Source organism: Ischnura elegans, chromosome 4 (assembly GCF_921293095.1).
Source record: "Ischnura elegans chromosome 4, ioIscEleg1.1, whole genome shotgun sequence".
NCBI classification, from domain to species: domain Eukaryota; kingdom Metazoa; phylum Arthropoda; class Insecta; order Odonata; family Coenagrionidae; genus Ischnura; species Ischnura elegans.
This window is the reverse complement of record NC_060249.1, coordinates 112616283-112640677: the sequence shown is the minus strand read 5'-3', so window position 1 is coordinate 112640677 and position 24395 is coordinate 112616283. Positions and strand designations below refer to the sequence as shown.

General features: G+C 37.7%; 1 protein-coding gene across 2 annotated transcripts in view; it reads left to right on the top strand.

Annotated features, from left to right (window-relative positions):
- LOC124157898 (AT-rich interactive domain-containing protein 1A) overlaps positions 1 to 24395 on the top strand; it is a 121939-nt gene that overhangs the window by 95566 nt on the left and 1978 nt on the right. Inside the window, exons 4-12 of one of the 2 annotated variants that reach the window (XM_046532964.1) lie at positions 5904 to 6194; positions 7695 to 7739; positions 8144 to 8403; positions 9543 to 9819; positions 11906 to 11999; positions 15203 to 15351; positions 18922 to 19226; positions 20954 to 21158; positions 24239 to 24382. In XM_046532964.1, the coding sequence (XP_046388920.1) occupies positions 5904 to 6194; positions 7695 to 7739; positions 8144 to 8403; positions 9543 to 9819; positions 11906 to 11999; positions 15203 to 15351; positions 18922 to 19226; positions 20954 to 21158; positions 24239 to 24382 (1770 nt within the window). The remainder of the gene's footprint in view (positions 1 to 5903; positions 6195 to 7694; positions 7740 to 8143; positions 8404 to 9542; positions 9820 to 11905; positions 12000 to 15202; positions 15352 to 18921; positions 19227 to 20953; positions 21159 to 24238; positions 24383 to 24395) is intronic. The other variant, XM_046532965.1, reaches the window with a different exon arrangement.

Genomic DNA, 24395 nt, shown 5'->3' with positions numbered 1-24395 from the left:
GAAAATTCTTTTTTACATTAATCCCCAATAAGGGTTGATTATTATGGGTTGAAACACCTGAAAATTATTATCCAAACATAAAAAAATAATTATACAAATAATTTTAACTAAATTTTACCCGTATTTAGCTTTAAAATATATTTTTTTTAAGTTTTAGCATTTAGGGGTAGTTTTCACCCCTAAAAAATAAAAGGCGCCCTTCGGCATAATATAGATTTTGAAGAAGGGGGTATGTTTAGTCTAATCCCAAATATTTTTGCAAATCGATGTGGTTTGAAAATAATTATTAAAGGAGGTATGATTAGTATAATCACAAATTTTTATGCAAATCGATTCAGTTTGAAAATTCTTTTTTACATTAATCCCCAATAAGGGTTGATTATTATGGGTTAAAATACCTTAAAATTATAATCCAAATATAAAAAAATAATTATACGAATAATTTAAACTAAATTTTACCCGTATTTAGCTTTAAAATATATTTTTTTAAGTTTTAGCTTTTAGGGGTAGTTTTCTCCCCTAAATAATAAAAAGCGCCCTTCGGCATAGTATAGATTTTGAAGTAGGGGGTATAATTAGTCTAATCCCAAATTTTTGTGCAAATCGATTCAGTTTGAAAAAATTGCAGGGTTTTTCACTTTTATGAGCTTCATTTCCTGGACTATTAATTGCTATGGTGAATTGTTGATCTAAAAAATTTTCTCGAATTTCCTCTGTATTGAAAATTTTCGAGGTATCTATTAATGGTTATGGTGAATTGTTGATCGAAAAACTTTTCTCAAATTTCTGTATTTAAAATGTTATATGAAGTTTGGCTGGGGTATTTGGTACTTATAAGATGAAGAGACCTCCAATTTTCTTGTAGATTCCGCAGTAGTTGTTTTTCTTGGACTTTTTTTTACCCATTGCGCAAGATGGAGGTTCCTTAAGTTCGGATTTGTGGCTTGTGAGTTATCTTATGAAAGGAGCTGTCATTGTGAGTAGAAAGTGAGCTGGATAAATTTTGAGCGTTTCCTGGGGATTATTTTTATCTGAACACTGGAGATATATGGTTGATTCTTCTTTTCCTACGGTCTCCGTTCTGATGAAAAACATATTGACATCCCGTAGTATAGCGAGGCGTAACTCGTGTGAGATATTATCTAAGGTCTTAAAGGAATTGAAGGAGCATATGCCTCTTGGCTTTCTTTTTCTTGTTTCGTTAGGTTGATTTTCTCCACCCGTCCATTCAATCCACTTCTCTGCTGGTTCGTTCCTGTTGTTGTTATGATGCATACCTCATTGTATTCATCGTAGGATTCTCGCTTCTGTTATGTTTATCAGAATGTTGTTATGCCTGTGGAGCGGAGCCTCACCACCTTGGTCTTCTGTTCCTAGTGTTTCTCAATTTTGATTTCTCTCCACCCTCGTCATAGACCTTCTCCTTTCCAATTTCCATCGATTTAATTTTCTGTTTACACTTCCAACAGGTAGGTTATAACGCTTCTATTTTCTTCGAATGTGGATTATTTCGTGTGTTCGATCCGTAATGATAAATTTGTTAATCTTGTAATTGAAAATTTTAACCACCGACTCCCAAACTTCATTTCTCCGCCCGAAATGGCGCCGATGCTCAAACTGGGTCCAGTGTGTGGGCAGATATGAGTTGCCCTGCCGAATTATATTTAATGTATATATACTTTATTACGGCATCAAATTTTTTTTCTAGTTTTCGGTGACGACTGATTCATAATTACCTCTCAACCGAGAATGGACTTGCAGATTGATTTTTACTTACTGTTTCGACCGTGCTTTTCCTTTAATGCAAACCGCCTGGTCGAAACCGTCCGTCTTTAATTATCCTTCTGGCCAATGCCATTAAAAGTTCGATAACCAGTTGCCCTGACTGACCTTTTTTACGATCAAATGACGTCTAAATATCGTCTCGTTTGATTTTGGAAGTAAACATGAGAAGGTGGGTGGATTGGTGCCGACATTATTGCCTGAATTTGGGGGAAAGATGATCATTCTTCTCTCTAACCTGTATTTGATTCCGCCAAGTCAATAAGGCATTGCGTTTAATATCCCACTGGTATCCGTAACTGTGTCTTACGCTAGCAGTTTCTATTCAGATAAAACGCTATCATTCTTTGCCGTAGCGTATTTCATGCATTAATTCCCAAATTTTATTATTAAGATATTATTAAGATATTTTACTTTTAATTAATGAGTAAAAATCTCCTGTGGAAATTATACTTTTCTGAACCATGCAAATACGGCAAGTAATTTCTAAATTATCGTGCCTGAATCCTCGGAACTTGATACCCTTCGCTTATGTGTGGCGAAGAGCAGTCAAGGGGTGGGTGATTGGGTCATGGAAATCCTGCGGAACTTAGACCCATCCCTCCAAATTCAAGATACTCAGTGCTTTGCTGGTGACCATATGTGTATACATAGCCACTGATAAATCTAGAAATCACGGCTACCAGTTCCATTCTGTCAACTTGTTTTAATCACAGCAATTTTCTACGAAAATGTCGAAGAGGCTTCGAGATGTGTGAAAAAGGCTCTTAGGGCCGTGGTGACTCTCTGTTTATTTATTTATTTATTTATCAAATTGTCCACATACAGCATAGTTTGCCATTTTATAGTGGCACAGTATAACAAACTTAAAAAGTACAAACACAATCAAACATAATAAATTTAAATAAATAGCAATACATTGAAAGTAAACTTATTGAACTTAAGAGTTTCTATGTAGGAAAGAGCGCGGTTTGTAAAGGAGTGGTTTGGAAAGGAGAACGGGTCAATGTGATCTGGAAGGGAATTTATGAGGGAAGAGAGGCGGGAGAGGATGGAACGTTTGGTTAGTGACAATGTAGATGTAGACACCCTAGTTCTTCTCTAGTCGATGTATGTGCTATTAAGGTACTTATACACTCGCGACTTAAGGTAGGTCTCTGCGCCTCTGCACTTCGACGTGAAGACACCTGGTGGAATCCCGGCAAAACTGGCTTCAACCTCTTACAAAAGCCGAAACCCGAAAGATGGAAGGATCCACGAATGCTCTGGCGAAATCCGTCATTATCAATTCGTCCAGGATCCAAACCAGAGTCCCAAGTTTAGCATCGTATGCTTAAAAACAGATGCATTGTCGCTCTGAAAAGACCCCTTTGTATTTCAATTTTTAAGTGCAATAGGCACGCAATTCCATGTATCCTGGTTCGAGGTCAGATAAAGTTTGTTACTTTTCATTTGAGGAATTTTTATCTCATTCATTGCACTCAATGACTTATTTATTTATTCCCATACTACCGAAAACAGCACATATTGGCCTTTTACTTTGGGGGTTTCAACAAGATAGCAATTAAACGTGTACAAACAACCATGCCCTGGATTTGGGCAACCTACCCAGGCGGTACTCGAACCCACAACCTCCTCTTTGGCACTTAAACCTCTTGTTTAGGACTTATCCCGCAGGAATCGAGGCCGACCGACTTGGTGGCCATTACAAGCGGTTATTCCATGATCTAATGGTTGTGTATCATCTGGGGAGGGTATTAACCCGCGCTCAATTGCCTTTTACTTTACGCCCATGCTCTTATTACTTCCCCTCTCAAAGCACCGCCCTCGTGCGTCTCGCATGCAATTGTTCTCGGGCCGCGTCTGCGCGCGCGTGGGCGATTTTGCGGCCAAGTTCACTTTTTCCGCCCTTTAATCCACCCTTTCTGTGTTCACTCTCTTCGAGAAGAAAGAATGGAGGAGGAGTTATTTTATAACACTCCTTGGCTTCAAGCCTCGCTCACAATGCCTGTTTTCAGGCGCCCAGCGTCATACTAAGGGCATTCACACAGTGCTGTAGCTGGGAATAAAAAATATAGGCGGTACTCACCAAAAATTGCCAACAGCTTAACATGTATTATATGCACATCCGGCCGCGATTGAAATGTCTAACTCCAACCCTTATATTAATTCCAAGTTGTGCCACGAGATAACTCTGAACAAGTAAATAATCATTTCCGATTTTTCTTTCTGAAATCCATTGGACAATTTACAGTGGGGCTCTTTTTTACAGATTTAAGAAGGTAGTTTAACAGGTACGCTTACAACGAGTTTGGATTTTAGGGGGTAGGCCGTACCGGATCCATAGGACAAGGTCCTATAACAATGAACTTATTATTATTACCGGCCCGTATCGGCCCAACTACAGCACTGCAGTCACATAGCGTAAAAGGTAGCGGCAGGGTCAGGGGCACTGAATTTTTCAACAGTTTTTCCCCCGAGGTTCAGGTGCTCTTCGCTTATCCATTGACTATTTTTTTATATTTCATCGTTGAGACAACTGCGGATGTAACTCAGCCGGCGTTTGGTCTCCGTTTCTAATCGAGTCTTCAGGAGCTTAACAGGCACATGAGAACATAGTCTGCAAATCTTCAGGCACATAGAAAGCATTGCCTGGGTGGCCACTTTTGAATAATCTGTAAAATCAGAGAATTTAATTGCGTCTATACTGTCAGGGAAAGCAACGAAAAAGTGGGAGAAAATCATTTTAGCGCAGCTACCTTATTTTGTCACCTAGGCGAGCGGAAGGAGTTCATAAGGTTCAATTTCCGCATAATTTCTTGGAGTTGCAATCTCAAGCTTCCCTAATTTTCTGGTTACTGCCTTCTGAGACTAATTATATAACCTCCGCCCACGTGCGTACCCATAAACCCAATTTTTCTTTTGCTTTGGCCTTCTTTGTTTCCGTTTTTCACATCGTACTCTAGTGGCATTTTCAATGCAGCATTAGTGCAATGCAACATTAAAGCGACTGATAGCGTCAAACATGGTTACGGTGATGTCCTCCGTTAACTTTGTTTGAGCAAAGAATAAGCTAAGTGATACCCTAAACGAAACCACGCAACTCTTATATCAGTGATTCCAATGGCCGATCGAAGTGAGCACACTACGGCACCACGGCGTGGATACTAGCTCTCTGAGCTTTCGTTTATTGAAACTAAAGTATTGGAAGCTGTAGAAATATTCGTTGGTGTACCCAACATTGGCCATTGGATACTAGGTTTTTGCAAATCATCCTCGAACCTATATCAAACGTGAAAGTGTAATGGAAGAAATTAGCTAATATCAACTGTAATTTCATTGTACCGACCTATATTTCAGCCACTGAGTGCCATTATCCAGGTACACTGACGAATCCAGGATAGGGAGAAGGGAGTGAGAGGATAGGTGGGGGATCTAGGGTTAACCTTCTAGAAGTAGAGAGAGTCCGAACAAAATTAACATTTTCTAGCGTAACCTAGTGTGTGCTTTCCATTCATGCGACTCACGGAAACTGGTTATAACTCTCAAATTCCTGCACGTAATCGTTTGTTGAATTGTGTCACAACAGTCGGCGACACACACAAGAATGGAATACGAAAACCGCGACAAAAGTCGACTTGTGTCGACATGTGTCGATGAATGGAAAGCACCCATTGTAACCCCAGGGAGGGGCTATAGCCTCCCCTAGCCCCACTCTCGATCCGCCACTGTCCACGTACAAGGGATTTCGAGTAAGTTCAACAGATTCAGGCTTCAATTGGTGGCAGTTAGACATATTTAAATAAATAAAAGATCGTAGCACTTTTCCACAAAATTTTTTTGGTAAAATTGGTACACCAGATGATGGCTCAGTGAGCCGAAACGCGTTGTGCGCTGTAAAAAAATTGTGGAAAAGTGCTACAATCTTTTATTTATTTAAGCAAGGGATTTCAGTTGCTTAAACCAAAAATCGGTGTGGTAAAGGTACGGTGGGAGTATAAAAAGTTGTTCCTGTGGTGATGCCAGTCAAGTACTTCCAAATATTATATTTTCGTCCTTTAAGATCATTGCGTACATGGGTTGCTGAACTAAAGCCGCCTCCTCCTCCTCCTCTTTCTCAGAGCCTGTGTCGGCGAGTGGTCCTGGAGAGAGCGTGGCTTTCGGCGCGGGCGTCGTCGAGTCGTCCTCTTCCGCCGCGTCTGCGGACGCGGCCGCCGCGCCTTCGTCCAGCCGCAGGGAGAAGTGCAGCCGCTACCAGTTCGAGTGCCGCTCCACTGGCGAGTGCATCGCCATCTACAACGCGTGCGACGGCATCCCGCAGTGCGCCGACGGCAGCGACGAGGGCTCCGAGCTGGACTGCCCCTCCACCGTATCCACGTCCCCGCTCGGCCGACCCCGCGGCGGAGGACAAGGTACTCATGCCCAGATGCAAATTCAATCCAGGGTGTGGATGTTTGACTATGTTTAGTCGTTAAATGTTATAAACCTCGATGTAAAGGCCGGGTAGTGCTGTTTTTGGTGGTGTGGCAATAAATTATAAAAACAATATCAAGGAATTTAATTGCCTCTGGAATGTCAGGGAAAATTACGAGAAAGTGTGGAAACATCATTTTTGCCGCAAATTTCAATGTACGAATTTTTCCCAATATTTTTACACATGGGGACATCTATATTCAATATTTGAACATAACATTCCCATCATATAATTCAGAGTGTTTATGTGGAATTTATTTGTGTTCATGTGGAATTACAAAGTTTTCTTTATTTTTCATTATGTCGAATAGATTCCATTAAGCCACACCTGAAACAACTAATTAATTCTAAGTGTGCTCCGTAAGTGTTAAAATGTTGGCCAAGGCAGCATTGTCTGAATGCCCAACCTTCTAAATAATCTTTAAAATCAAGGAATTTATCGTTGTATCTGGAATGTCAGGAAAAGTGATAAGAAAGTGTGGAAAAATCGTTTTTGTTGCAAAATTCAATGTACAGTCCGTTTACAAATGGAAACATCTGTATTTCAATATTTGAACATCCCATTCCCATCATATCATTCAGAGAGTGTTCCATTAGTGTAATTATGCATTTTATTGTCGTGATTTACTTATTTTGTTTTAATTTTTCTCTACGAATAAACACATTTTAAATGCCTGTAGGTATTAGTACTTTTATAGCGTGGCCTATGCACGGGGTCCTTTTCTGGCAGACGGTGTTCCACAGTCCCCTATCTTCTTTTATTCTTCAGTATACCTCCTTGTTACTCACCCTAGACGTCCACTTCATCTTCAGTATCTGCATACACCATCTAGTCTAGAAACCTTTGCTCGTGCTACTGCTGGCACGAATGTTTTCACTCACTATTTCCTTGTCTCGAGGTGTGTACTCTTTTAATAGAGTAGCAAATTTGTTGTAATGAATGCTATCGTATCTTGGGCTATAGGGTCAAATTGGGAAGGGCTTCATAGTAATCTCATTAAAGATGGTTTAAGGTCGCCTCAACACAGCCGTTAAATACATTATGTTCAGGCATTTCATATGTATTAACTAAGTGAGTGATATCTTCCAGTACCTCAATATTGTTGCTAGGTGTGGCATCCTATTAAGCACCCCAAAAAGTAAGAATATGGCCCCAAATCAGGGGTCATCCTCCTAAATCTAAAGGCAATTACGTGTGATGGACTATACTGAGCTCAATAAAATGGAATGATGATTGCTGTATCCAGGGCACAGTCTGTGCTGAAGCCAAATCAGCCTCATTGATAAATTGGCTCATTTATTTTAAATGGGAATATAAGGGACATTCATGTGCAAGCGTAGTGATAATACTGTTCCATAAACTGTCATAAATTGTAAATTCTATTCCATTCTAAATAAATATCCAGCTCCTAATAATATATTTTTGTTGTTTCTTTTAGAGGAAACTGGACATCTTCACAACCACCCACATCAACAACAAAAAGGTATGTTCTTTCAGAATTGACCACTGTTTTGATTTTCAGAAGTTAATGCAGTTCTAACCTGCACATTTCCGTGCCCTGTGTAAAATGGCCTTTAATTTCGAAAATGGCATGGAATTGCATGAATGCATGAACAAAATTAGAACAGTGGCTAATTTCGCATCTCTCATGCCTTCTAGCAATTATTGCTTTACACAACTCAAATTTGACTGCACCTTCATGCACCTGCTGGATTGTGCAAGTACGTGCCCTGTCTTAAACGGCCTTAAAACTGTAAGAGGTTAGGTTCTTGTATGTATATCTTTCAGTGCACTGAAATGGCTACACCTTTCCATGTAACTGGTGAAGAATAATTGGTAAGTTGGTTACTGCTGCTGCTACTTATACCACTAATTTTATTTTTGCAGCGGCTGCTGTGACAACCGCTGGCACTCATCCCATCACAGCCCCTCCTCCCCTTCAAGTGTCGTCGCAAGCAATGGCACACCACATCCCCCCTGCCATTGAAGGCTATATGCCCGTCAGAGGTCCTCACACTCAACAGTCTGTGCCTTTGTCAGTGCACCAAATGCCTGCCCAGCCTGCGCAGTTTCAACCAAACTGGGAGGAACAGCAGCAACGACAACAACAGCAACAAGTGCAGCTCCCTTCGCAATACCACTCTGTGGTACGATATACCAATAATTGATACTTTGTCATCGACTATGCCTTTTTCCAGTATTTTGATTTCTAGAATAATGAGGTGCAAAAATAACTTTTAATTTGACCATGTTTTTAATTTCAATCAGGGTTGAAAGCTCAATTGAAAAAAAAAGTTATTCTAGTGGAAAATTTCACCTCATTATTCCAATATGGACAAATTCTGCTCCTTACTTTAATTATCTGATTTTTTTATTTTGAATTGCCGTATTTCTCTGAATATAGTCCCCCCCCTAATTTTGAGGCCTCAGTTTTGGGAAAAATTTTTTAAAATATGCTTGAATATAGCCCCCCCTTTACTTTTACCACGGGCATTTTTGGAAAAAAAGGAGGGACTATATTCACATAAATACAGTAAATATATCCTCCACCTATCCTCACACTTTTTTCTCATAATCAGCTTTCTTTGTCTATACCCTTATCTCTGATAAATTGCATATATAATGTTATATAATAGCCCTTATTCTACTCTTTTTTTAAAGTTAAACCTCTCAAATTTTGCATCCCCTCTAAGTCTCCTGCCCATACAGCTTCTCACGTTAAGTCCACCTTGCCACCCAGTTTTGTGTGGATGTATTTGTTAATATTTTCCATGTCATGCGATCTTTTTGTGACTGATCCAAGCCATACCTTTCATTATTCATTGAATGATGTTGGGAATCATGATTGAATTATTACTTTGACTGAGATATGGCACGTATGAATCCCAGGGAGATGTACCACAATGAATGGGAAAGAATAAAGTTAATTCTGGAAAAGGATGATTAAAGTGAAATTTTACTTTACTGTTATGATTTGTATTAATCAGTTTCATGGAATGGAATTCAATTGTAAGAATGTTCAAAGGAATAAAAGCTAAGTGCATAGTAAAAATTATACTAAAAAATCTTCAAAAGATCAAATCCTGCTTATGTAGAACTTAATACAACCCTTGCTGCTAATTGTTAAGTTTCACTGATTTATTTCACAATCCAAGCTTGGTTATTGAAGATTGGTTAGCTGTTCATAGTTATGGAAAATAGTGGAAAATCAGTAAAGACCATGATCTGCTGTCAATTTTGTATTCAATGACTAATTGTATGGTGTATTTTTTTTTATAATTCACAGGGAACTGGCTACAGTGCTGAAGACAGTGAAGCCAGGCCCCCACAGTACCCATCGCAGCACCTGCCTCAGCAGCCAATGCATATGGGATATCCAGGTGATAATTTCCCCTTACCTGCCAATGGTGGTTTGAGGGAGAGGCCTCCTGCACCTCAAGGGAGTGGCCCTTGGCCTCCAGTGCGGTCAGAACCTCAGATGCCCCCATCTCCACTTGCCCAGGAATGGTTCCCCCATCCACCTAATGATGGCAGTAACATGGGCCCACGATATGAGGAGGGTGGTGAGTAACATCCCAGCGAAAGCTTATGTCTTCAAAATTTACAGAATATAGAAAAGAAAATATTTTGTTTAGGATACAAATCTTTCACTCGCTCATGTGGCCACTCTAATCCCAGTTGATTTTTGGCCTCGCCAACGAGTTGTCTCCAGACTCCTCTGTCCTCCACCATGTCAACCTCTCCCGCAAGTCTTCTCATGCAGAGTTCCCACTTAACGGTGAATAAGCCGTGAATTTCGTCTACCGTGAAAAAACCTGGGAAAAGCCGTGAATTTCGTCAATGAACCTTAAAAATCTCTTAAATTTGATTGTAGAACTACGATTGTTAGATCAAAAGAAAAACCGATATTTTGATCATGATCCAAGGCCGAGTCACGTGCGAACGCTGTCCACCCATTTATCTGCACACGTGTATTCGAAGTGCAATTATTGGTCCGCATGCTATGGCAACTCATTGACCTTAAGCCTGTGATTGGAAGACCGGTAACCAAAGTGTTCATTAACCCTATTGAAAATCAGAACACTTCTTCACTTCCCTGCCACCCTCCACTTTTCCCATTCACAACCTTTAGCCGGCCCTGAATTTTGCCAACGATAAGTGACGTCATTAGAGGTTACACTTTTAGTGCTGCGTTTGCATTCACGACGTCTGTCGCTTTTTTTTTTTAGCTTTTATTTAACATGCGGTCTGCGATTGTTACTTGATCAATATTTATATCAAAAATGGCTTTTCAACAGACCGTGAATTTGACGACATTTAAACCGTGAAAACCTGAAAAAAAACCGTGAATTTTATAATTTAGTCATAGTGGGAACACTGTCGTGTCTTCAACCACTTGGTTCCATGGCGTAGCACGGGGGGGGGGGGGGGGGGGGGGTCCGGAAACACCCCAATCCCCCCGGAAATATTGAAGCGCACTTGCTTTGCTTCATAATAGAAAACAAAATATTGAAAAATCATGAATTTACAAAAGATTTCTTTGAATAATAAAGTTTTTTCGATAATGAAAAGTGGTACAATTAGTTTCAAACCCTCTACTTAGTACCCTGTTTTTCAGATATTTTCCCCCCTGGTTTTGGACGTTAGAATTATGTTTTGATGCTATGAAAGTTTTCGGTGGTATAATTTTTTTTTAATCTCTGTATTACCTAACACATTCCACATTCCATGCTAGTGAAAAGGTGCAGTTTGAGTCCTGAATTAGGCCCCATATATTGTGTTTATTTTGTTGATGACAATAAAATAATAAACTATCCTAGAATATTTTTGAATTCATGAATGACTGAACATTATAATCAATTTTTACTTCAGAAACTTTCATCAGTTAAAGTCATATTCTCCTTAAGTTACTTTTGCCTGTACACGGCTGATGAACTTATTTTGTGGAAGTATGAATGCCAAAAGCCTATCTAAGCTGTGATGAAAGGAGCTGGTGTATAGGACCCACCGACTCTTCATCTGCCATGTATTTTTGTATGAGCTTCAGTAAACGTAGTACTTCTATCTGGAAATTTTCTTCGTGCAGTATTAGTGTGATAACTATTTTATAAGATTTTTGAAATATTAGTATAGTATTATAGTTTTAGGAGTATTAGTAAATATTTTTTTTAAAGAAAGAAAATGAGCGATTGAATGTACCTCTCTTTTGATAGTGTACAAAGAATCCAGTTCTGGTATTTTCATTATGGACTGATTTGGGAGTGAACATTCTATTGGATTTCTACTGGATTTTGTGTAATATGTAATACATATCAAATAACTTTATTTTTTATTATTTTCTCTCGCAGAAGGATGATTAAATCATTCTATTTAGGCATGATTAGCATTTGTGCTTAAATAAATTATCACAGCCCATACAAAAAAGTCTGTGCTGTGACTGTGCTAAACACAGAGTTTAGTGTAGTAACAGTGCAGATTTAGTGCAGTAACAGCATGGTGACAGCACAGATTTTGTTGTGTGGGAGGGGTAACTCAATAGGTATGATATTGGTTATTTCTATGCTACAAGAACTGATTATGCATTTACCAATGTACTTTTCTCTCCCTTCAATTGACTTTTATGAACTAATGGGCTGCTTTTTTTTGCAGGCCAAAACAGGCACATATTCAACCACAAGGGAAGTGGGCTGGTTGCTGATTCTGACAGGTACATTCATATGAGGAGTCGCCTAAATCAGTACAAGTATGTATTAATCAGTTATTCAGGTGATGTGGAAAACAGTAGAGCAGTGACTACTTGAAGATCTTCTAGACATTTTCCAAGCCTCTAGAGCTATCTTCTACTTACTTCTATGTAAATATTCAATGCACCAACTTTCTGTTTGGTATGCATATTCTTACTATTCTGACGCTTCAAGCTTGAAAGTTGAAAAGGAACTCACACTATCATAGTGAAAGTGCATTTGCACTTAATACCGAAGAGGACCTATCTGCTGAAGCTCGAGATGAAAACTAGAATGCATTTTTCACGAATGCAGTCACCAGCTACATAATAAAAGATCCAAACTGCTCCAATAAGTCAATGGTGGCTAAGTACCAAATAGTTGTGGGAGGATGAACTGGTGTTTTCGAGAAAAGAGATGCATATTTGGAAATGATATTCTAAGAAGAGGATTTTTTGATGCATGGCTAATTTTCTTGGAATAAATATACGAATTTTCTGCTTTGAGAGTGTCAACGGAGATAAATTAAGTCATGGCCAGTGGTGTCATTTATACTGCTACTTATTGATCTTCAATGTGCTCATGTGTTCATATACATATATATATGTATCGTGAAAATCTTCTCACATGGATGTCCATGTGGTGCATCATATTTCAGATAGTTTTCAGAAACTTCTGGTTATGAAAATGGATTGCTGTGACTGACTGATGCTGTATTTGTTCATGAAGAGATTGAGAAGTTTGGGATACCCATCTAACATCACATTTAAAGAAGTATGTGATTGCATGTATTGCATAATTCTTCAAATATCCAAATGATTACGTCATCAAGAAGATACTATCTTTAAAGGATTTTTCCATTTTTTTGAGGCTTGAATGGAAGTATCATATTATTTTTTTTATTGATACATATTATTCACCATGGTTTTCCCACTTTAAACACCTGAATAGACTGATTATATGAGTATTATTGTGCCTCATCTTTCGGTATTGGTACATGTGTGGTCCTGTTTTGCATCATGATTTATCAAATTCATTTAAAGATGTGTCCTGTGACAGCGTATATTCTAATATCATATTGTTCAAACTTGCTTGGAAAGTTTGTTTGGATAAGCTATTTCTTGGGCAGAGAAAAATGATCAATGTTGCATAAATACATGTTGCATGACCATTTCTGAAGATTCAAGAAGAAATATTTCTGCAATAATGTGGTGTCTGGATGTGTCTTATTAGTGCAATCTAATGGAATATATCGTAAGTTATTCTGTTGGATCCTGAAAAATCACTTTGTCTCTATATATGCATTCAATTTTTTGAATTGCTTTATTACTGCTTACTATGAAGTCTTTCTTTAAAGAGTTATAAATATGCATGTAATTAATTAAGTGGGATGAATCAAGTTTTTTAAAAAATCAAAATTTTATTTTTCTACCCTTAAAATTACATAAAGAACAAATTAAATTTTAAAGCTTTGACTTGTTCAGTGTGGCATGACTCCTTATGTCTCATACTTATTGATCATATAACTATGGCATTATTCTATCCTTAACATACATTTTAAAATATGTTAGGGAAAAGAAATGGCTCTGTTGTTGGACTGCTTCATAGCTTAACTCTTCCTGCATTGCTTTTATGCTGTTACATGCAAGTTATATTTCTCTGTAAATATTATTTTGAGTAATTTACTTCTCATTTTAGGTATGGTTTATTTTAATTTGTTAATGCATCTATCTTTGCTAGTTTTGAAGTAATGTTATTTGAAATTAAAGAAACTTGCTGTGACTTCCTCTTCTATTAATGCATCTTGAATTTGGCGGAGAATTTTCTATGCTATAAAAGTTAAAGTACTTGTATTCATGTGTTCAATATTCATCAGATGGTTGTACAAGTTGCCATTAAATGAAGTTATCAAATATAATGATTTTTTGGAGGCAGGGTTGTAGTATCAGGCCATAATAATTAGCATTATTTGCTTTTATGGATGAGACAAAGGAAATATTCTGTGATTTCATGAACCTGTGCTGTCTTTACAGGTTTTTGGATTCTGCTGCATATTTAGACTGTAATGTACATATATTTTTAATATCAAGATGCTGAAGAACCTAAAAACCTGTAAAAATGAATTGCTGGGAAAGCCACTTTTAAAATCTGTCATTAATTTAATTTTCCGTTTGGACCCACCTCATATTAAATTATATTTTTGTTGAGCCCTTTCAAAACACATTGAATTATGAGACTGCTAATGCATATAAATTCTTGCATTGACAAAAGACACATTAATTCTGTTGTCCTTTGGCAGACTGAATTAGGATATTTCAGGATTTCAGCTGCGAGTTGAACTTCTATATAATCAATGTAGTTATCCACTCCAATTTTCATTAATTAATATGTATCTGTTCTATTTTAAATCAAGCATTGGAAACATATAGGCATCCATGCAGTAGCAATATTTTATAAATTACCTAACATTGTGACTGGATTTTTGGGCACACTCATGTACGTAATCCACATGGCAAAGCATGGATGTGTGTGAAAGTTTAACGCTGTTGTGTGTCAGATAGGAACCTCTATTCCTGAAGTTCGTATCTGAAGATTGACATTAATGTGTTTGTTTGTGCTGAATTCCACGATATGGGATAACACATCAAATGAAAAGGCTACAAAATTTTCCTAGTATTTGGATTGATCCAAGGGCATACCCAGGATCAAAACTTGGGGGGGGGGGGGAAGCCATGGTTGTTCAAGTTGTAGCAAGCAAATAAGATTTAAGCATGGAAAAGGTGAATGAAATCAACATTTTAAGGAAACTGTAACAGCTCTTTATTAATTTTTAAAATTATTTGCTTGAAAAAATATTTTCCTTAAAGACATTTGCGATTTTTCTTCTGGGGGGGCAGCTGCCCCCTCCTGCCCCTCACTGGATACGCCCATGGATTGATTAATGATTATGAGTTTACATAGTTTTAGGGCTCATATGTACTCAGGAAATATCATGTGTTGAACCTGCTGTTTTTGGATGATATTAGGCCTGTCAATCTAAAACTTCTTAAATGACCAAACATTTTATCTTTCCTAGTGTAACTGTGCCCTTGTAATTATCTTTTTAAATTCTGAAATTATGGGGAAAAACATGTGGATGTGTATAAGTGGTATTCACATGTGAATGATATAATATTATCCTCTACTTACTAATATTTTTACTTTTTCTAACAATTTATTCAAGTTTTCCTTATGGAGAGAGTAATCAGGGTGACTACAATGCATATGCAAATGGGGAAAACAAGAACTATGTGGGAGGCAGTGAAAATTACTTCAGCACTCCTTACAGGCAACCTGTACAAACAAACTGGCCTTTGATGCATCAGAAAATGGGTGAGAAATTAATACTACATCTCATGCACTACATTTTATTGAGATAATCTGTTTATTATAGCCTGTATATAAAATAATACCCTTTGGTCGTTTAAATTTTGGGAATTCCTTCATTCGCTTTATCATCTTCAGTTCAAAATGCATTCCAACGCTTTCTCCTTCTCCTCATCCCATATCTTGCTTTACATTATTTCCTTAAATCATTGAATTCAGCTCCCTCCAGTATCTCCTTCAAATGTCTTTTCTATCTTCTGGTCTCTTATGACTCATTTTATCTCTTAACCTATGTTGTTGAGTTCCTCTGTCTTTCCTGTCCATCTCACCCTCTCCTGTACATATACCATCATCTCTGGCAATCAAAGCTTGTTGTATTTCCATCTTACTTCCAGGAAATGTTTCTGCACTATTCCTTGTCACACTCGGCAAAAAGCTCAAATTCATTCTTTTCTTTATCTCTTGACTGTTATCAATTACCTTTTGGTGGAGAATGCTTTTGTCACCACCTCAGCTCACTTCCAAATATTTTTGTTTTTGCCTTTTTTCCTACAGCACACTTCCCATTTTGTATACATAATTGCTCTTTGATTTAGGGTGGTTGGTGTAATTAAGGGGCCTTTTTTAAGTTTGTTCTTAATTCTATCGTTGCAAAAATTCAGAACTGATTTCTCATAATTGAATTTCATACAACACTCAGGAGCACAATTTTTCTCATTTGATCCACTTCCAAAAAAGAAAATTGAATGAAACCTAATTCACACCAAAGAGTATTTTTCATATATTTCTTCCCCTAAATTCTATTTTTGTTATATATTCATAGGATTTCTGTAGTTGCAAAGATCATCATTGAAGTGGGGCCTTGATAAGTTGTGTGTTGTTATGTCTAAACACTTTATAAGTGAAATCCTGCTAAATAATCCCTGCTTTAGTGTCATAATTTATTTCTGTTATAGTAGAAGCCTGGTTTAATGAGTACAGCAAAAAGCAAGAATCATAATAACGAGTGATTGGGAGTGTACCATCGAAAGGCCTATCTAAAACTTTGCTCACGGAAACACGTCACACTTCTACCTTCTCTCGAGCAACAATGTGAGATATGATTGTTTGGCGTCTGGTAAATGGTATAAACTGTGACAGAGCTATTAGATGCTTCTTACCAATCCCGAACAATCTTAGATCCCTGATCACATCATCACACATTGTGCGACTGCCAGGCATGGATGCATAGTTTTTGGAAAAGAGCACCAAAAATTATTTTGCAGTATTTCATTTGCAAAATTTTTCACGGATACGTAAGTTAAGGGAAAGGTCTTCCTCTTTGAACTAGCACCAATAAAGAAGAAAAGTGTTGAAGAAAAGGATGAGTTAGAGAATTGAGGGGTATCATGCTTCACTTACGGATATAACAAACGCCCAATATGGAAAGCTTTGATATGAAATGCTTTGAATATTTATTTTTTTATTTTCAATAAGGATTGCTAGTGCTGAATCACATCAAGCTTTTTTCTGGAAATTATAGGCACTCATTGAACCAAGCTTCCACTGTATTTAAATAGAAATTAGGGGCCCAAACATACTTATTTTTCTTACATATTTTCACTTACATTTTTTTATATTTGCATGTTGATTTTTTTATTGCCTTGTTTTTATTTTTTATTTGCTTTTCAAATCAGTATTTATTACTTTAATGCTTTTATTATTTACTTTTTTATTTTCAAAAAGGATTGCTGAATTACATCAAGTAGTGCATAGAAAAATTGCTCCAATGAAAAATGTACCTACATAGGTGAATTCACCTTTTGGATTGCCACATTGATGAGGTAAATTTGATTATCATGTATTTTATTGAAAATTTCTCTAATTTTCGCCTAGTTGGTTCCCAGATTAAAAGATGAGGAGGGGATCAGGGGTGTCATGGCGCCAGAACGCTGTTCCAGCACTGGTTAACAAAAGAGATAGTAGTCAAATAACACTTTTAACAATTTTGTTGCCTCAAAATTACTAAGACATTTGTTACCAAAATAAAACATATTGCAAAAAAATGAAAATGATAGCTTGTAATGAAAGAACCAACTGTAATATTTCACTTCTAAAAAAAGTTAAGGGAAGTGCGTTCCTGCACTGATAATTTTGCCATATCTACACTGGAGGGGATTACATTGAGAAATTATGTTAATTGTTATTCTCAAGGTTGCAATAATTATCTTTTTTAAATCTTCCGTATTACATATAAGGGAGAGACAGGGTTTTGAATTCGAACTTGCAGGTAATGGTACTTATTTTATGGTTTGTGTGATAATGTAGGTGTGGGAGGCATCAATGATGGCCTGTGTGTGTCTTGCCTTAAAAACTACTTGGGCTGAAGACCTTTTAATGGGCTTCCCCTAGAAAAGTTTTTAATGAGTTTTTCTCAGTGATAGATTTGAAGTTATTATCTATCGCATATTTTTATTTGCTTTTAGTTCTAAATTCTCTGTCAGTTTGTCTCTTTTATTTTACATCACTCAGTATATTGTGAAGCAAGTATGCTCTTCTTTTATCAAAAAAACTCTTGTTGAAAGGATTCTTCACTATTTAGATATAGAAAACAATGTCTTCTTTGACTGTTTTGTGGGAATTCTGACTGAATCCTTTATCTTGTGTCATTTTTGATCTTTTTCGGATTTGGTATCATGGTTTTTGGGTCTATTGTGAATGTTAAACTTTTTTTTAGCTATGTAGTCCTGTTTGGTTCAAAGAAAGTAAAATGAAAATCTTTGCATTTTGTAGAATCATTAGGAAGTAAATAAAAATAAGATAATAAAGGGGATGGGGGCACAGCAAAATATTTTTGAAGGGTTGACTGTTACATGGTGATCAGGTAATACAGAATTTCCCAAAAAGAGATGAGTATGACACTCCCTTTTACCTCCCCTTGTAATTCCCACTATTTTCACTAATTTTGCACAATTATTTCATCGCTGAAGGATGATTAGAGAGTCCATTGTCTTGTGTGTGGATGAATGATATTATAATGAGAATACATACTTACATACAAATGTTGTTTTTATTGAGTCTATGAAATGCAGTGAATATCATGTAAAGCTGTGGAGCACTAATCATATAATATTGTATCCATGCCTACATGTAAATTTCCATTTGATTAATTAACTATTGACTGATTTAAGTTTCTTTCTTTTATATTGTGATAATATGCATTGTAGATTCATAGAAAGTAAATCAGTGATCATTTCCTTTTCTTGGTCATAGTTCTTTTTTATTTGTGTCTCATAATTTACTGCTCTTATAGTAGCCAAAAGAATTGTGTGTAAGGAAGACACAATGGGAATAATTTTAGATTCTTACGTTATGTGTATTTCATCAACATTATCATTTCTGGTTCGTATGAAAACTTAAACTGATTGGCAATTGGCAAAGTGAAGTTAATGACAATTCCGTGTGCTCTTAATATAAATTAGGATTATTAAGCTATCACTGTGGTAATTAAAGTGAGCTAGCTTTTAATTAGTGTTCATAAGTGTAGTATGAGTTCTTTTTTTGCATTAAGGCTAATTATAACTAATTTTTCCGCAGCATCTGATCCTAGGCAGATGGGTGAGCCTGTCAAAGACCCTCGCGAGGAGATAGCTAGGAAGCACAGTGCATCAGTGTCATCCATGCAAAGCCTGCCTCATCCAAACTCTGCGCACAGTGAATATCCATCGTCATCGATGCAGTCGCTGGGGGGTGGTGAGCACCCTGCTGGCGTCCCCATCCCGCCAGATTACTTCTACGAGGATGGACCCCCTGGGGGTCGCCATTCCTCCATGTCGTCCCCGCACAGAGGAAGCAATTACCAGAGAAATGAACCACCACCAGTCCCAATCCACTCTCCAGAGGTGAGCTAAGACCTAAGACACCTAGTACCATGAGCCTCAGTATAGATCAGATAGTTCATGCGGTAGGTTTAGAAACATTACACATACAGCTTTACACGGCTTTAGTGCAGGTTAGAGGCTCTCAACCTGTTGTGGCTTCTTGGAAGTCCTTTCTCCCTCGCATTGCCATCCTTGATGGACCACGAGGGCCTAAAACTTAGTACCATGAACCTTGGTGTAATTGCCTTGGGAATTAATGAACCTGGATAGCGTAGTGGTCCGTGCATTGGCCCGGAAAGCCAAAGGTCCGTGGTTCGATTCCCGGTCTAGGGAAATTTTTTCTCATGGCATTTCTTGTGTGTGAGCTTTACTGTTTTCTGTTGGGTTGGGTTCTTTAATGTTTTCTGAACTACCTTCTTACTCTATAGGATTTAATTTGCCCTATTGTTTTCATCATGTAGCGTGAGATGAGTTGAAGTACTATGGTTTGCATCTAAATGCTTTTTTCCAAATGGCACATGCATTGACAGCCTGCCTCTTGAAAAGTGACCGCTCTGACTGCAATTTGAAAATCAATCAATCAATCCGATCATCAAAAAATGATTGTTTGCATCACACTCCTGACAATCAAGCAATCAAGTACATCTTCGAACCGAGTTTCTGCATTGAAAAATAACGATTTTGTTAACTTCGCTAAAAGCGTGGCTGTGGATCACCGGAAAATGGCCATTTTAGCAAAGTTAACAAAATCGTTATTTTTCATCGCAGAAAAACGGTTCAAAGACGTGCTTGATTGGCAGCAGTGTGATGCAAACAATCATTTTTGATGATTGGATTGATTGATTGATTTTCAAATTGCAGTCAGAGCGGTCACTTTTCGGGAGGGAGGCCCCCCGTTTGGAGGGTCAAAGAGACGGTCCTGCGAGGGTGAGCTCATCGAGGAAAGGGTCCCGGATTAGCGACCCTTTGGAGGGTGTACCACGCCCATCCTTGAAGTACCTACTCCGTGGGCCACGAAACGCATTTTAACCTTTTTGCCGCATGTGAGGAGAAGGTTTTCGGAGATTAAACAGCAGCGAAAGGGTAACAGTGACACCTCTGTTAGCGAATGCCTCTGATAACAAAGAATTCGGATAATGACCAAAAATTTTCCTCGGATAGCTAACAAAATTTTGGTTAGCGAACAGATGTGTAGTGGCCATGTTTGTGTTCGGTGCTGTGCGATCCCAAATGGATGTACAAAGTAATACCTCCATCCACTCACGCCATCATATGGCAGTAAAAACAGTTAGTTTTCCTATTTTTCCTTATGTTTAAATGCTTTCTTTAATGTTTTTATTTATATTAAACTCAACTTGTACTGTATTATAACTATTCTCATTTAAAAAAGCGTACATATGTAGCCTGTAACTTTCATATAATAGCGTGTCAATAGGAGCTAGGAACCAATTATTCCTATTTCCTTTATTTCTTATGGGGAAAATTGTTTCAGATAGCAAACATTTCAGATAACGACAGCTTTCTGGAATGGATTGTGGTCGTTATCCAAGGTTCTACTGTACATATTTTGTAGTATTGCACATACATAATATGTATTGATGCTTAGCCAATGTTTTTCTCTCATATATCTCTTGGTGGGTATGGAACAAGAGATAGTGATTCAGGCTATACTATGTAATTAGCATTGAATCATGTATGAACTTATGTTCCGACATAGGCACTTTATCAATTCCCTGCTTGTATTTCAGTTGGTTCCACAGAAATCTTTTGATGTTCACCATGAAACTCCTTCTGCACAGCATGTGAAGCAGAAGATTGAGCCTGTTCAAAAGGAAGTGAGTGGGGGAGATGAGGAGGAAGGAACTTCAGAAACTGGCACAGAGGAAGGAGGAGAGCCTGGTCAAAGTGAAAAACCTGCACCCAAGAAGCCCAAAACATCATTTAAACATGAAGGTATGTGGTATGCCTTATTCATGTCAAATGACACTTCCTTGCTGCAAAACTTGCTGGTTAAATCTTTTTTTTTCATACGTTCTACTTATCTGGGCATAGATTGATAAAGAATGTTACGTGCTAATAAATAGAGCTTGGAATGTGATATGAATAAAAAAATGATTTCATTGGCTCACAAAAATTGTCATCTCAGTTTTTTTTTCAATTATTTAATGAAGAGCATCGATGAAGCGTAAATGAAACCATTTTAAATTTCATAAAATTATTTTGTTCAGTTTTTGTTGTCAGAATGTTAATTTTCCCAATGGTAAGTTTCATGATAAATACAGATGAGGTCTCCGAATCTGGCACCCTCGGGACTTGGGTGATGTCAGAATTGGGATATTGCTGGATTTGGGGTGCTGTGGTAGTAACCTGTAAAATTAGGGGATCTGCGATGGTTTATTTTACGAAGGAATTTGATAAGTTATGACTAGGGACATGCAAAAGGTGGGGTTATTTTATAGCCAAAAGTGGTGTTATTTTTCTACAAAAGCGATGTTATTTTACCCTGAAATCTGTGTTATTTTAACGGCAAAATAATTTATGTTGATTGAGAGCCATCCTTCCAGTGGCCCACCCATTGCCCTAAATTTAGGATATTATTGACCGGGAATAATTTAAGCAATAATATACATGGAGTATTGACTGAATTCACCTATTTAACATATTTATCCTTCGCGTATATGTACATACATATATCTAGCTTATATAGAGAGAAATTGCTTTTAAATGTCTGTAATTTCAAATAAAATATTGCTATTGTGATCAAGTTGTCATCTTTTACATTTGTTCTCTTATCTGTTAACACAGTGCTATAGCAGGAAAGAAATCTTTCTCAGTCCATGTTTGCAGAAGGGATCCAAATTGCTTAAAGGCACTTAGATGCAAACGATGTTTCAGACATTTGAGCACCTGGATTGCTTTAATTACATCCACTGAACCCTGGGAAATTTGCTTTTGTAGTAATTTCTGTAATTCTCCCAACCCCGACATCAACTTCTCTGTCTTCATTGATTCCAGGCCATGAATTTTTTGTTTTTAAGTCAGGGTGCATGTCTGTAGACGGAACTTCTTGGGGATCAAAAACTGAGATCTTTTCAAATACCTATTTTTCTGCTTAGGTCTTCTACCATAAGAGAACTAAGTTTGGTTGATGCCTTTTCAGCCATCTGCATAGGTATTGACTTTACAGCAGACTATTTAGTAGAGATCTTTGCTGTGCAGTACTTACTTACAAATAGAATGAGACTCCAGGGCGGGCTCGCAAGGATACACTCTTGGGGCAGGGTCTGTAAGCGCAAGCTTTTCACCTCTTCACCACAGAAGGGGGAGGAAAGGAAGGAGGCGCCGCCGCGATAGGAGCCCGATGACACCTCCTGGGAGTGGATAGAGAAGGAAGGGATGGGAAGAGGAATCCCGCACCGTCACAAAGGCGGGTGGGTCCTACCACTAGCGAAACCATTACTTTGGCAGCAATTTTAGAGGATTATCCTATGAGGAAGAATAACCCAACGATCAAACTGCTAGTTAGTACTTTCTTACAATCTTGTGATCACATTTCATTATAAGTAATTCAGAGAAGGTATTTAAAAAGTCTTCTACCAACTCCACGGCACATCAAACTAGTGGCCCCTACTGCTGAGCCAATACCTAGTTCCATTCCAGACTCTTAATATGACAAAATGGAGCCCTTCTAAAAGCAGATGACAGGAAGTCACTCAATGCCTTTGTGGCAGGGGACATGAACTAATGTGTGTGAATGAATGAATGAATGAATGAACATTTCTGCAAACAGTGCATTTCTGCAAACTGTCATGTGGACTGCCAAAGGGCAAGTAGGTCGCTTTCTCTAACCCTTTCAAACCTTTACCCCTCACCCCTTCAAACCTTATGCCCTATGCATGCTGGGACGAACATTCCATGATGTCACTTCCTGAACTTGACGTCAGCCAGGGCATGAAGGGCACAGTGTTGAGTCATCTGTCTATTGCATCGGCAGTGCAGTTTCTGACTTGGCAATAAGAGTAACTGTGTGTCCAACATTTGCCAGATACAACGGGGAGTATTTTTGTTAAGAGTGGGAAACAGTTTCAGCAGGTGATGACGAATGCAATTATTCAGCAAAAGCTATGTTTCCCACAAAGCATACCTTGGAAATATTGCCCCCGATAATGGGTGTTCATGGATTAGGGAATTCCGGATTTGGAGTGCTCAGCTGTAAACATAACTTAATTAGGCTTCACTTTGTGGTATATATTTGTTATTATCACCGATTCAACCTTGGTAATGCTTTGGAAAACTTTGGTTGAAAATATATTCAAGAATGTAAAATTACCGAGCATGATATAATCTCTTCCCCTATTCTCCCTATTCCCTGTATCTATGTTCTATCTGCTGTTATATCTACATCCATAGAAACCTGTCATCTTTTTCTAAAAATCGAGACTTTCACCATCATTTCACAAGAAGTCATAATGACTTGCATGCAGATTATGCCAGGACCACAAAATGTTTACATGGATTGAGAAGGATGGGAATTCAACTACACAATCATCTACCATTATCTTTTAAATCGCTGAATGACAAATCTTTTAAAAGACAAGTGAAAGATCTTCTGCTTATTAAGCTGTATTATAATGTCAATGAGTTTTTAGCTGATCCCTTGTAATGTTTACTTTTGATTAATGTTAATTATTGTTTTGTTGGGAATGCTGTCCACTTTGTGAATAGTTTCTAATATCATTATCCTTGACATGCTTTATACTGTGTAAATATCTTGTATCTCTTAAAGACAGTTGAAAGATTCTTTTGTTTAATTAGCTGAATTATAATGACAATGAGGTTTTAGCTGATCCTTTTTTATGTGTATTTTTGATCAATGCTAATTTTTGCTTTGTTGGAATGCTGTCTTCTTTATAAATAGTTTCTACTACATATTATTATTCATGACGTGCCTTATATTGTGTACAAACGTTGTAACTCAATCGCTGGGCAAATAAATCTATTATTATTGTTATCTTGTTTGTCCCTTTCTTCAGTTATCAAGCCATCCAATATTCAGCAGCACCAGAGTCCGGTGCATATGAGTATCAAGCATGAACATTCTCACGTGAGCAATGAAGACAATGTGCCAGATGGTGAATCGGGTCGGCCCAAAGGAGCAGTGCTCTCTCTCACCCTGGGTGTGTATCTTTA